The sequence below is a fragment of the Cebus imitator genome, unplaced genomic scaffold (assembly GCF_001604975.1).
Source record: "Cebus imitator isolate Cc_AM_T3 unplaced genomic scaffold, Cebus_imitator-1.0 Scaffold474, whole genome shotgun sequence".
In the NCBI taxonomy this organism is placed as follows: Eukaryota; Metazoa; Chordata; class Mammalia; order Primates; family Cebidae; genus Cebus; species Cebus imitator.
In genome coordinates this window covers 859408-873169 of record NW_016107789.1, presented here as the reverse complement: position 1 = coordinate 873169, position 13762 = coordinate 859408, and the positions used below count along the sequence as shown (strand labels likewise).

General features: G+C 41.5%; 1 protein-coding gene across 13 annotated transcripts in view; it reads left to right on the top strand.

Moving 5' to 3' along the window:
* ITPR1 (inositol 1,4,5-trisphosphate receptor type 1) overlaps window positions 1-13762 on the top strand; it is a 354903-nt gene that overhangs the window by 168954 nt on the left and 172187 nt on the right. For 7 of the 13 annotated variants that reach the window (XM_017512640.2, XM_017512631.2, XM_017512636.2 and 4 more), the window contains 7 exons: window positions 1897-2069; window positions 4119-4238; window positions 5187-5384; window positions 7877-8128; window positions 8925-9066; window positions 9780-9960; window positions 11292-11479. In XM_017512640.2, coding sequence (XP_017368129.1) covers window positions 1897-2069; window positions 4119-4238; window positions 5187-5384; window positions 7877-8128; window positions 8925-9066; window positions 9780-9960; window positions 11292-11479 — 1254 coding nt within the window. The remainder of the gene's footprint in view (window positions 1-1896; window positions 2070-4118; window positions 4239-5186; window positions 5385-7876; window positions 8129-8924; window positions 9067-9779; window positions 9961-11291; window positions 11480-13762) is intronic. The other 6 variants (XM_017512642.2, XM_037732852.1, XM_017512641.2 and 3 more) reach the window with 1 other exon arrangement.

Genomic DNA, 13762 nt, shown 5'->3' with positions numbered 1-13762 from the left:
ATTATTACAGAATCGTTAAGAAACATACTGGAGAATTCTCTTCTGCAGACAGCGTTCTATGAGATTTCTGGTTTTAGAGTTGGTTTTACATTTACAGAATTTTTTATGGCATATTCCCTTAGGGCTTAGGGGTGAAATGATGCCATGTGTTTATATTAAAGATACAGAGGAGTCTTTTCTTCCTGGTACCTTGAAAATCCTCCATCTCTTTCTAGAAATAAGATTTTTATTTTGTTTTTGGCTCATGTTTTATGACATTCTAAGTTTATAGATATACTTTATACATAGGTATATTTTACATAGTATACGTGTATTTATATATATATACACACACACAGACAATGTATAGTCTTCTACGAAATAAATGTTCTAACCTCTTTGTGGTCTCTAAGCAACCTTGAGATTCTAAGGGAACCTGAGAACTGTATTGATACATTATTAGTTCTTAACTGGGGGTAATTTTTTCCTCCAAAGAATATTTGGCAATGTGTGGACACTCTTTTACAACTTGGTGGTGTTACTGGCATCTGGTGAGGGGAGGCCAGGGATGCGCTCAAACCCCCAGCAGTGCCCCAGACATCCCCCCACAACCAAGAATTATCCTGCCTAAAATGTCAGTAGTGCTGAGGTTTAGAAAATTTGCACCACGTGAAGTACCATAGGCATACAAAATGGCATTTATTATAACCTTGACTCTTTTATCATTTTATGTGAACTATCTCTGCCTTTTGGTGCAAAAGGCTTTTGTTTTTAAGATTTTGAATGCCACCATATCTGGACTTTCAGATTTTTTCTTTGTAGTTAAAGGTTTTTGTTGTGTCATCATATAGTGTTGATCTTGAATAGTGCTTTTTTTGAAGTGTAACAAGCTGTGATTGTTTTAAATCCACCTTCGGTGCCCTGATACCATAATCCAATAGCCAGAGAGGTTTTATTCTGTTCCTCTCACCCATCTTCAGATGAGCATACATCTGGGTCTGTGGGGTGTGTCAGGGCACTTCACTTGTACATGAGGAAACAGAAGTTTTCTGTCTTGGAATTGCTGGATTAGACATCTTTACTTAGCTGTTTATGGATCCTCTGCCAGTCGACAGATGATGAGTTCCTAAACAGTGCATCCTTATGGAGTATAGGCTGAAAGACATAGCCTGCTTTCATTATATTAATCCTAAATAGTTTCCAGGATTTAGGAATTAATGGGAAAAAAATTAAAGCAAGTTTCAAGGGCCACCTGAACTTTGAGCAAGCAGTCTGTCTTGGCCAGGCAAGTGTCTTTGAAGAGAAACAAACAGGTATTTGTAAGAGATTTCCTTGAGTTTACAAATATTTCTATGGAACGTGATACCTGATCCCAAAAGAGAGAAACCAGAGATGTATTCCTGAGTTCCATGCATACGATGGATTTTCTTAGGTATTCTTGACCTTCTTATGCTACCCATTGACTTTAAAAAAGTAATTTTACCCCGGATAAAGGAAACATTTATGGGGTAACATTGTTCCAGATATCCAGGTAGGCTTTATGTGTGTTTATTTAGCAGCACAGATGAATGGGGGCACAATGAAGTCGTCTTGAATTAAGAATACATTCAGAAGTGAAAACCAGCTTTTGACCTTTTTGAAAAATCACTAGATTAAAATTTATTAAGTATAAAATATCCACATGTAAATACAGGCTATTTTGCTTAATTATATTTGCGTGGCAAGCTTAGTAAAATAAAGGATGTGAAGGAGTTTGCAGCTGTTGCCCTATGATAGAAAGTTGTAGATTCCCTTATACTGTAATTTCTCTTATGAGCAGAAGTTCTTATCAGGAAATGTTGCTGCTTTTCTTTTTTTAAACTTTACCATATTGTCATTTATCCTTTCTGCTGACCTCTCTTTTCTCTCCCTCTAAAGGAGTATATAGCCAAGCAGTTTGGCTTCATGCAGAAGCAGATTGGCTATGATGTGTTGGCCGAAGACACTATAACTGCCCTGCTCCACAATAATCGGAAACTCCTAGAGAAACACATTACGGCTGCAGAGATTGACACATTTGTCAGCCTGGTGCGAAAAAACAGGGAGCCCAGGTGAGGCAGGAATGGGGTCAATGGGGCGTGGTGTCTGTGCCTTTAAGATGCAGGGACTTAGCTGGTGCTTTTTACTATGCTTCCTTGGGTACTAGTGACAAGTTTTGATTAGCTAGGTCTCGAGAGGCTCTTTGATGAGTAGTGGCAAGAACACAAAGTGTTAAAATGAGACCTGGGGGGTGCATCCTAGTTCCAATGTGTACCACCTTGATGTGCTTGGCTTTTTTTCCTGAATTTTAATTTCCTCATCTGCTAAATCGGTAGTTCTGAAAATTAAATGTGACAATAAATGCATGTGACATGGATGGCACTTAGTAGTGCACAGTAAATGACAATTGTTGGCCACTCATACACTTTTTTAAAAATGTTGTTAATTTAAATTTTTAATTTTTGTGGGTATATAGTAGGTATATATATTTATGGGGTACATGAGATGTTTTGATATAGGCATGCATGTGTAATAATCACCTTGTAGAGAATGGGGTATCTATCCATCCCCTCAAACATTGATTCTTTGTGTTACAAATAATCCAGTTCTATTCTTTTAGTTATTTTAAAATGCACAGTTATTGACTGTAGTTACCTAGTTTACTATCAACAGTAGGTCTTATTCATTCTTTCTAATTTTTTTGTACCCGTTAACCATCCCCATGTCCTCCCTCCTCCTACTGTCCTTTCCAGCCTCTGGTAACCATCCTTCTACTCTGTGTTCTTGAGTTCAATTGTTTTGATTTTTAGATCCCACAAATAAGTGAGAATATGCTATGTTTGTCTTTCAGAGCTTGGCTTATTTCACTTAGCATAATGACCTCTAGTTCCAGCCATGTTGTTGCAAATGACTAGATCTCACCTTTTCATTTGCTTTTTTTTTTTTTTTTTTTTTTTTTTTTTNTTTTTTGAGATGGAGTCTCACTCTGCTGCCCTGACTGGAGTGCAGTGGCACGACCTCAGCTCACTACAACCTCTGCCTCCTAGGTTCAAGCAATTCTTCTGCCTCAGCTTCCTGAGTAGCTGAGACTACAGGCGTGCACCACCACACCTGGGGGATTTTTATATTTTTAGTAAAGACAGGGTTTCACCATATTGGCCAGGTTGTTCTTGAACTCCTGACCTCATGATACTCCCACCTTGGCCTCCCAAAGTGCTTGGATTACAGGCATGAGCCACCGCGCCCAGCCTCATTCGTGTTTCAACAACTCTTGATTATCAGTTAAACACTCTCCGCCTCAATATAATCAGTAAGAGTCTTGCAAGTTCAGTTGTTGCTTGAGCATTTTTATTATAGATTAGTGAATTATATTGATTGTATCTCATTCACATGGATCTGCCCCTCTTCCCTATGCCCTCCTCCCTTTTCTTTCCCCTTCTCTTATCCTTGTAATTAAGACCCACATTTTCAGTTGAAGTGGGAAGCAATTGACAGTGTGGGTGTCACAGATGATCACAATGGAGTGCGGACACAGTTGCTATAAAAACACCTACTACCATCCATGAAAATAACCCGCATTTTCTGGAGTCTGCTCACAGGCCAGGTAGTGAGCAAAGGAAGCACTTTTCATGGATTATCTCATTTAATCCTCAGGACACCCTTCAGAAGTGATACATTATCCTTTTCTGTAGATGAACACAGTGAAATTAAGTAATTTCTCCAAATAACGCTTCATATTAGAACTCCACTAATAAGATCCTAACTGGGCTTCCAACAACGGTAGCCAACATCGGGGCATTGCCTCTCACCACTGTCGTTCCCCTGTGTGTCCAACACCCCTTCCTTACGTCAGCTTCTTTCTTGTCTTGTTCCTTCTTCTCTTTGCTTCATTGCCTCTTCCTTGACAACAGCCACTACTGTCTTTCCTCCTTGCTTTCTCTTCCTTCTTTCTGACATGCGGGTTTCTAGGGGTGCCCTAAACACTGACATGGAGACCTAGAATGCTGCTGACTTGTCTTGGTAAAGGTGTGTTGGACCTGTGCACTTAAGGAAGAGTTGGGCTCCAAGAGCCTAACCTCTGCTCTGTCTACAGAAAATGTTTTGTTTCTGTTTCTGGATAGATTCTTAGATTACCTCTCCGACCTCTGTGTCTCCATGAACAAATCGATTCCAGTGACCCAGGAACTGATATGTAAAGCTGTGCTGAATCCCACCAACGCTGACATCCTGATTGAGACCAAGTGAGTGGGGAGCTGGGGTGTAGATGGAAAACCTGTGGTTCAGTCAGTGTTGACGCTCATGAGGAATAAAACCCGGCCCTGTCATTTTTTGAATTGATCTAAAGTCAGTGTGGCTGGCATTCGATCTTCTTATTGGAAAAGTCTTGATTGGGAGAATTACTGAATTTGATTTTGGTGTGGCCTCCTCTGCGCAGTGGTGTCACTTACTTGGCATACAAGTTTAAAAGTCATGTAAACTCACCAAGGAGCATTTTACACAGTTACATTTGAAGAGTTTAAAACTCTTTGTAAGTATGATCATCAATTTAAAATCTCAAATGACATAATTAATATTCACTGTTAAGTCAGTGTCGGGAGGAGTTTTAAATTATTACTGTTCATAAAGTGTTTATTGGTCTGCAGAATTTTTGTTAACAGTAGTAATTCATTTTTGGCAAAGGAGCAGTTTTCCCTGACAAATACAGTGTCAGTAATATGGACAGTATTATTTTTTTTAAAACTAAATTATGTCCTGAGCTAGTGATACCTCTTTGATTCTCCTTATAACTCGGTTTTGGGCTTGGGTGAATGCAGGCTTTTTCAGTTCAAGTATTTTCACATTTTGGGCTGGGTAATTCTTTGTTTGGGGGCTGTCCCAGGTACTGTAAAATGTTTAGCAGCATCCCTGGCCCCTACTCACTGAGATGCCTGTAGCACCTCTCCATTTCAGTAGTGACAACCAAAAACCTGTCCAGAGACATTGCCTAATGTCCACAGGGGGCAGCAGCACCAGAGTGGCGAATCACTGGGGTACAGTGTATGAAGACATTAATGTCAGGCTCTCTGCGGCTCTGCCCTTCGGGAAAATACAGAACACAAAGTGGCTCTCCGTACGTCTTTATGCTGAAAGTGAAGCTGGATCTCAACGTATTAAAATAGTAACTTTTCCCTTCTCCTCTTGTTTTCTAGGTTGGTTCTTTCTCGTTTTGAGTTTGAAGGTGTTTCTTCCACTGGAGAGAATTCTCTGGAGGCAGGAGAAGATGAGGAAGAGGTGTGGCTGTTTTGGAGGGACAGCAACAAAGAGATTCGCAGCAAGAGTGTGAGGGAGTTGGCGCAGGACGCTAAAGAAGGCCAGAAGGAGGACCGGGATGTTCTCAGCTACTACAGGTGTGTGGGACACATGTGGGGCTCGGATTGGGATACCCCAAAACAGTGACAGGAATTTGTTGTTCATTTGTTGTTTACTTCAAGGAATCACACCTGTAAGATTGTCTAGATAAAAGCCAGATGTGTATTTTAGGAGTTTAGAGTGTAAGATTTCAGTCAACTGGCATCTGGGTGTGGCTGGGTCCCAAGAAGGATGAGTGCTCGCATCAGCCCCTGGCGACAGTTTGTCCTTAAGCAGCATGGCCCGTAGATATGGTGGTAGGTAGGTAAGAGGCTGGCTGTGGGGTCAATTCCTGACCTCTCCACTGAGCAGGTTTTTGACGTTGGTCAAATTTGATTTTATGCTCTAATTTCTTTATCAGCAAAATAAAGGTGATCACGCCAATCTCACCAAATGTTTATAGAGAGAACCAGTAGATGTGTGTGTGTGTGTGTGTGTGTGTGTGTGTGTACGCATATACCTACATATTCATCCACATATCTGTTTATATCTGCACAAATAATAAAAATCATGTGCTTATGCTAATACTTCCAGTTCCATTCCAACACCATAGAGTTTATTCTAGCCTTCATTTTTTCTGTTTAATGACTCCCTCCAGCTGCCATGATTCCCACGTTTACCTGTCTGCCCGTTCCCCTGTGTGTCACCAGTCTCACCTCTGCCGGCCACCTCCTCATTCTCCAGTGTTTCCTTGGCTCCTGCTCTAAGACCCGCCAGCTGTGCCACCTGAAGGGAAGGGAAGGGGAAGAAAGAAGGGAAGTGAACCAATAAATACTTTAGAAAAAAAGGAAAGGGAAGACCAAGGCTTTTATTATTTTTTAATAAAATAAATAAAACTTTGCAGATAAAATGCCTTTTCTTGCCTCCTGTATTCTGTTCTTTCATTCATGTGTGATGTGTGCATCCTGTCTACATTCTCTGTGTACTATGCTTGTGTGCATCTATACATCATGTATAGTATTTTATCTGTACTTAAAATGTTATATGAATGGTCCTTTACTCCAAATACCGTTCTAAAACTAGCCTTATTTATTCAGTATGGGACTGAAGCATATCTGTGTTAATAGAGGTTGATCCATTTTTTTAATTTGGGCTGCTAAATGATATTCTGTTTTATTGATTTTTCACATTTTCATCACTGTTTGGTATTTGATCACATGCCACAGTTCTTCTTGTCAAGAAACCTCTTCATTCAAATTTTTCTGAGTATATGTATGAGTTTCCATTCCACACTGGGAGTTGGACTTGGAGAATATTCATATTTTAAGCTTTACTAAGCAGATGTAAATTGGATGTTTCAATGTACACTCCCACCAGGTGTAGATGACAACTTTTGTTTCTTCATATCTTCACTAACCTTGAATATTGTGGTGCTTTTTAATTTTTGGTAATTTTATGAGGTGAAATAGAATCATGCCTAAACCTGCATTTCCCTGATATCCAATGAAGCTGAGAATATCTTCAAATCATGGTTATTAAAAATACATAGGGTTTTTATTTTTTGAAACAGAGACTCACTTTGTCACCCAGGCTGAAGTGCAGTGGCTTGATTTCTGCTCACTGCAACCTCCCTCTCCCAGGTTCAAGCAATGTTCCTGCCTCAGCCTCCCGAGTAGCTGGGATTACAGGCACACACCACCATGCCCGGCTACTTTTTGTATTTTTAGTAGAGACAGGGTTTCACCATGTTGGTCAGGCTGATGTCGAACTCTTGACCTCATGATCTGCCCGCCTCGGCCTCCCAAAGTGCTGGATTACAGGCATGAGCCACCGTATTCGGCCAAGGTTTTAAATTCAGCAGGCAGTGTTTGTGAGTTTGAAAGCCTGTCACTTTCTTGTTATTTCACATTTCAAGTATGTTTACTCATTTAACGTTTCTTGAATCTTCTCCCAAGTGAATGAGAAAGAGTGCCTTAATTGGTCAGATTCTGGTTAACAACATTGACTTGCCATTGAATGAAGATGAAAAGTGAGGAGTCCCCTATTTTTGTACATGAAATGTTTTTTTTACATGTGTAGGAATTAGAGTGACTACCTGATATAAAATCTTTAAAATGTTACCAAATTTCTAATTAGGCTTAATATATGTGATATCTTTAACATTTCCTATATGGTCTTTACTGTATAAAGCACAGCTGGAGGAATAGAAATAGATAACCATCTTAGGGCTTACCATTCCCCCCATTTATTTTACAAAATAAACAAGGACCTAACGGAATAAGGTCATCAAATAATTGCTCCAACACAGCTGGGTAGACCCATGTTCCTGTTGGCTATCAGCCCATACTCTGTTGCACAGCTTGAACAGTTCTTTTATCTGCTTGGTACCACAGCCGAAATCCTGGTGTACAAGAGCAACTTAGGGGTGTTGATGTATGAGTTTAGTTGGCCAAATGTCACTCCCATGAAAGTCAGGGCTGCCTGGACGACCCTGCATTCATCCCGAATGATTTCTGGAGTATGAGCTGTGTACCCCTGTTCTTTCCTCTAGATATCAGCTGAACCTCTTTGCGAGGATGTGTCTGGACCGCCAATACCTGGCCATCAATGAAATCTCAGGCCAGCTGGATGTCGATCTCATTCTCCGCTGCATGTCTGATGAGAACCTGCCCTACGACCTCAGGGCGTCCTTCTGCCGCCTCATGCTTCACATGCATGTGGACCGAGATCCCCAGGAACAAGTCACTCCTGTGAAATATGCCCGCCTCTGGTCAGAGATTCCTTCAGAGATCGCCATTGACGAGTGAGCCTGGCACCCGAAAACCTTGCTTTACATTGTTCTGTGCAGCAGTAGATAACCCTACATGGTCTCATGAAGTCATAGAAGAAAGATTAAATGTTGTTATTTTTCTTTTTTCTTTTTGAGACACAGTCTTGCTCTGTTGCCAGGCGCCAGCCTGGGGTGCAGTGGTGTGATCTCAGCTCACTGCAACCTCCGCCTCCCAGGTTCAAGCAATTCTCCTGCCTCAGTCTCCTGATTAGCTGGAACTACAGGCATGTGCCACTGTGCCCAGCTAATTTTTGTATTTTTAGTAGAGACGGGGTTTCACCATGTTGGCTAGTATGGCCTCTATCTCTTGACCATGTGATCTGCCCGCCTTGGCCTCCGAAAGGGCTGGGATTACAGCCGTGAGCCACTGCACCTGGCTCTTATTTTTCTTTAAGCTTAAAATAAAATTAGTGGATGGCAAATTTATTTCCCTCAGGAATGTAAAGATGGCATGATTAAGTTTTTTATATCTCATTTATCTCCTCTTTCATTCTGCAAATATTTAAGTGTGTACTATGTGCCAAGCTAAAAAATAGATCAGTGAACAAACTAGAAAGCAATCTCTATGCTGTTGGGGGAAGACAGACAATAGGCAAGGTAAATGACTCAAAAATATAGTTGGTGATATGTGCTAAGGAGGAAAGAAAGAAATTAGGGTCAAGGGATACAAAGGGTTAGGGGATGTTGACTTTGGAAGGTGAGTGACCCTGGAAGACCTCACTGGGAGTAACTTGAAATTTTGTTTACTTTCTTTCTCCTTTCTTTTCAGCTATGATAGTAGTGGAGCTTCCAAAGATGAAATTAAGGAGAGATTTGCTCAGACCATGGAGTTTGTGGAGGAGTATTTAAGAGATGTGGTCTGTCAGAGGTTCCCTTTCTCTGATAAGGAGAAAAATAAGCTTACGTTTGAGGTAACTCATGATAAAATGATCTACGTGTATTATCTGCCTCTCATTGGTCATTTTTCTATAGGGCAAATAGAAAATATTTTATTAGGTGGTGATTTTGATCATGATGCTCTGGTTTTGTAATGGAAAGGAATTCAGCTTGGTTTTGTTCCAGAATAAAATAAAATGGATACCAATCACATGACTTAATGGTAGTTATGTTCTTAAAATAAATAGGCAAGGTGAACTGAACTACATAAAATGATAGAACATCCCTTCGTATTAAAAATGACGAGAGAGACACTGTGCTTGGGATCTACCATAGATGAATCATCGAGAACATAAGTTGTTGTTACTTCTGAGTTAACAACATCTCTGAGACTGCTTTTGTCTTTTAAGAGTGGTATTTCTGAGGATTGCAGTGTTGTTGTCTGTGTCCTTGCTGAGAATAACTCTGCTTGCCTGGTATTAATATTATCCTTGGGAAGCTGTGCAGAGCAAATCATGAGGTCTTTTTTTTTTTTTTTAATTAGTCAGCAGATCGGTAGCTTTCCATTTCTTATTTTTCCTCTGTAAGAAACACAGTGAAATTTTATCAGAAAGTGCAAGCAAAATACATGCCTTCTCTTACCATAAGGAAGGTCCAAGTCTGTAATTTCTATAGTGGTCAACATCAAATGGAACTGAAGGGGATACAATTTATGTAACACCATCTTCTTTTTTTTTTAATACGATAGGTTGTAAATTTAGCTAGGAATCTCATATACTTTGGTTTCTACAATTTCTCTGACCTTCTACGATTAACTAAGATCCTCCTGGCCATATTGGACTGTGTACATGTGACGACAATCTTCCCCATTAGCAAGATGGCGAAAGGAGAAGAGAATAAAGGTAACAATGATGTGGAGAAGCTGAAGAGTGAGTATCTGAGGGTGCCCATACATCTGAGAGATGCCCTCCCAGCCTTTCCTGTTAGGCTCATGTCATACCCCATGTGTGATGCCATCTCCTTTCTTTGTTCATTCCTTCCCACCTTTTCGTCGTGAACATTTTCAAATACTGTGTAAAGAAGAGCTGAAAGAACAGTGTGATGGAGTCCCATGTATCCATGACTTTGAGTCAACAATTATTCACATTTTGTTGTCTTTACTTTGTATTTATGTGTGAGTCGTGTGTGTATTTTGTTGAACAATTTGAAAGTTACCTAACATTTTGAATGTTTATATAACAAATATACGGCCTGTCATTGTTCTTGGCATTCATGAGGGCCTGGATAATATTTGTTTAGGATGTAAGAAAATCCAAGCTTGTATCTTGATAGCTATTTCCATTGTAGGACAATCTGCCTTTGCATGTTTATTTCTCCCATTGTTTTAGGGTCAGAGTGGGCAGATATTTGGTATCATGTATCAGTTGTTAACTGGTCCTCTGCAGCTAGAACAGGAAAAATACATGGACTTATCTCTATTTGCTAGGTCTTGTGCTAAGTAATGTCGCATACATTATGCCATTTAGTTCTTTTGCTGAGCTCCTTTATTTCCATTTTATAGATGAGGAAACGGAGCCTCAGAGGTAATAGATGCACCTATAGTCAAGAATCATCAGGATTTGTGCTTTGTTAACTTTTATATACCTAGTTCTGTGCTCATAACAAGCACATAGTTGGTGATCAGTAAAATTTGGGCAGGGCACAGTGATATGTACCTGTAGTCCCAGCACTTTGGGAGGCTAAAGCAGGGGGATTGCTTGAGGCCAGGGGTTTGAGACCAGCCTGGGCAATATAGCAAGAACCTATCCCTACCCCCCCAAAAAAAAAAATTTAGCTGGGTGTAGTGGTGCATGCCTGTAGTCCTAGCTACTTGAAAGGTTGAGGCAGGAAGGTTGCTCAAGCCCAGAAGTTTGAGGCTGCAGTGCACCATCATTGTGTCACTACACTCCAGCCTGGGTGATAGAGCAAGATCCTGCCTCTAAAGAAAATTTTAAAAAATAAAGTAAAAATTGTTGGGTGAGTTAATACACAGAAATGCCCCTCTGGGGATTTTGAAGCCCATGATCTTTTATTGCTCCCAGAAGCCCAGATTTTTTATGTGTATTTACCTTTCCAGGTTCCCAGCACCCTGAGATTATGTTGGAATGGGGATGTGTTAAATAGTCTCAAAGAGCCCCTGCCGCTGCCCCTGCCCCTTGACAGATGCCTCTGAGTGTTCTCTAGATATGTTGTGACCGTGGTCTGTCCTGACCTTTCCTAGGCAGTAACGTGATGAGGTCTATTCATGGTGTGGGAGAGCTGATGACCCAGGTGGTGCTCCGGGGAGGAGGCTTTTTGCCCATGACTCCCATGGCTGCTGCCCCTGAAGGCAATGTGAAGCAGGCAGAGCCTGAGAAGGAGGACATTATGGTCATGGACACCAAGCTGAAGATCATTGAGATCCTTCAGGTATCCATCAGCTGTAGGTGGGGCAGGGAGGATATGTCACAGGGGCACCATTCAGATCCAGTCTTTCTGTTCTGATGGAGCCCAAAGCTTTCTGGGAAGAAAATGGGGGCAAATTCTTAGCTCTTCCCTCCATGTCATTCATGAGCTGGCTCCTCTTAATCCCTTTACTGCCATCTACCCTCCCAACATGGCCTTATCCCTCCAGCCATGCCATGACTTGCTGTTATTATCTTAGCTTTCCTTGATCATTGGCCTCCATGCCAACCCTCTGCATAGAATTCACTTACCTGTGCGTCTCCATGTAACCGCATCCCTGCTTATTAATCATAACTTGGTTCAAGGTTCCATCAACTTTCCAAAGCCTCGCTCCCTTCTTCCCATTTCCATTCAGTCAGCAAATATTTATTGAGACCAACTCTGGGCCAAGTTGCCAAGTCCCATTAAGCACTGGGGGGATCCAGCAGTGAACAAAATAGATGAAATTCCTGCTTCTCTAGAACTTACATTTTGATAGAGGGCATGGACATGTATATTAAGAATAAGTTCGAAGATGTTAAAATGTAAAGGTGAGTCAGGATGGTTTGGAGACACTGGGGACAGGGGGCTGGGGATATTTTGTTTGATAAGGTTTTCAGAGAAGGCCTCTCCGTACAGTGACGTGATCACACACCTGAGTGAAGTGAGGAGCTAGCCATGTGGTTATCTAGGAAAACAGTACCAAAGGCAGAGGGAACAGCAAATGCAAAGACTCCCTGGTGAGGAGGGCACGTTTGGGAACAGTTGGGGTTCAAGAGGGAATGGGAGAAGATCAAGCCGGAGAGTAAACGTATGTAACTCCTTGGACAGATTGCCTGTAAAGATGCACAGAGAAGTGAGGACATGGGCAGAGAGTGATTGTTGGTAACTAGAAGGTTTTTGTTGTAATATTTTTTAAGTGAGTAGATTATAACAAGCTTGTATGGTGAACAGGGGTGATCATGTATACAGGGAGAGCTTGTTGCTGTGTGGGCAGAGAATAGTTGTAAGAGCAAAGTCCTTACGTAGGCAAGTGGGGGTGGGATCCAGTATATAGCGAAGCCTTAGTCCTAGGCATGAAACCCTCCCAAGCCCCTCTACAGCTTTGTTTGAACCCCCCAACAACCCATGCCTCCCTCTTTCTGTGCCGTGTGGGTAACTTGTATTCATCAACAAAATTATCTGCTCCTTAATGGAAAGAATCATGTTAGCAGCTTCCTGTTTGATTCCATGTTGCCTGATCTCAACCCCAGCAGATGTAGTAGAAATTGATAAATGTTTAAGACTTGCGGATGCTTTTTTAGTCTGAAATCACGTTTTACCAATGCTCTGAAAGTATCAGTGAGTTGTCTCAAAGTTATGTAAATAGGACAATAAAGACAGCTTCGGTAAAGGAGAAACCTGACTGAATTTATGCCTGACCAACAGTAGAGAAAGATTCCTTTTTTCAAATTATATTTTTAAATAAAATTTATTCTTAATTTTTTCAGTATTCTTGTGTTTACGTAAAATATACGTATGAAATTTGCAGGCCGTGGCACCTGTGTTCCAAGGTGGTGTTGTGGCCGTTTATCAGAAACGTCACGCTGCAAAACCTGGTCACATCTTAAGGTCCGCTCACTGTGGCAACCTGAGAAGGATTGGTCAGTTGAGTCATTCTTACGACAGATACGTTTTGACCCCCTACCTTGTGTACTGTGAGGAATGCAAAAATGATTTGAGCAGGGGCTCCATCCACAAGGGGTTTATAGTCTGATGGGAGAGTAAGGTATGATGAGGCTGTATGGATGTGGAAGTAAGACCACCAGAAAGTTCTCCTGAGACGGAGGCGGGGGGTGGGGTGGGGTGGGGGTCACGTGAATTCACCTGGTGAAGATCAGAGAAGGGTTGATGGAGGAGGTAGGGTTTCATCTGAGCCTTTAAGGTGGACGGGCTTTGTACATGGAGAATCAAGGGCCCATTCTCAGATGGATGGAGTAGCCTGAAGCTGAGTGCCATGGGATGCACGGCCCTGGGCAGTTCTTCTGAGTAGGGACATAGAGTGTGCTGAGGGGAAGTTGTCAGAAGTAGGTTGGAAAGGAGGACCAAGCCACACTCCACAAAGCTTTGGATGCCTAAAGTGCTAAGGCCTATTCTGTGTTGAGCCTTTGAAAGTCTCAAGCAGGAGGCTAACATAAGAACAAGTGGTTAAGAGGTGGATTTGGTAAATTTGGTTCTGTAAATGGAACAGGCAGGAGATAATGAGGCCTTGAGCAGGGAGAAACAGCA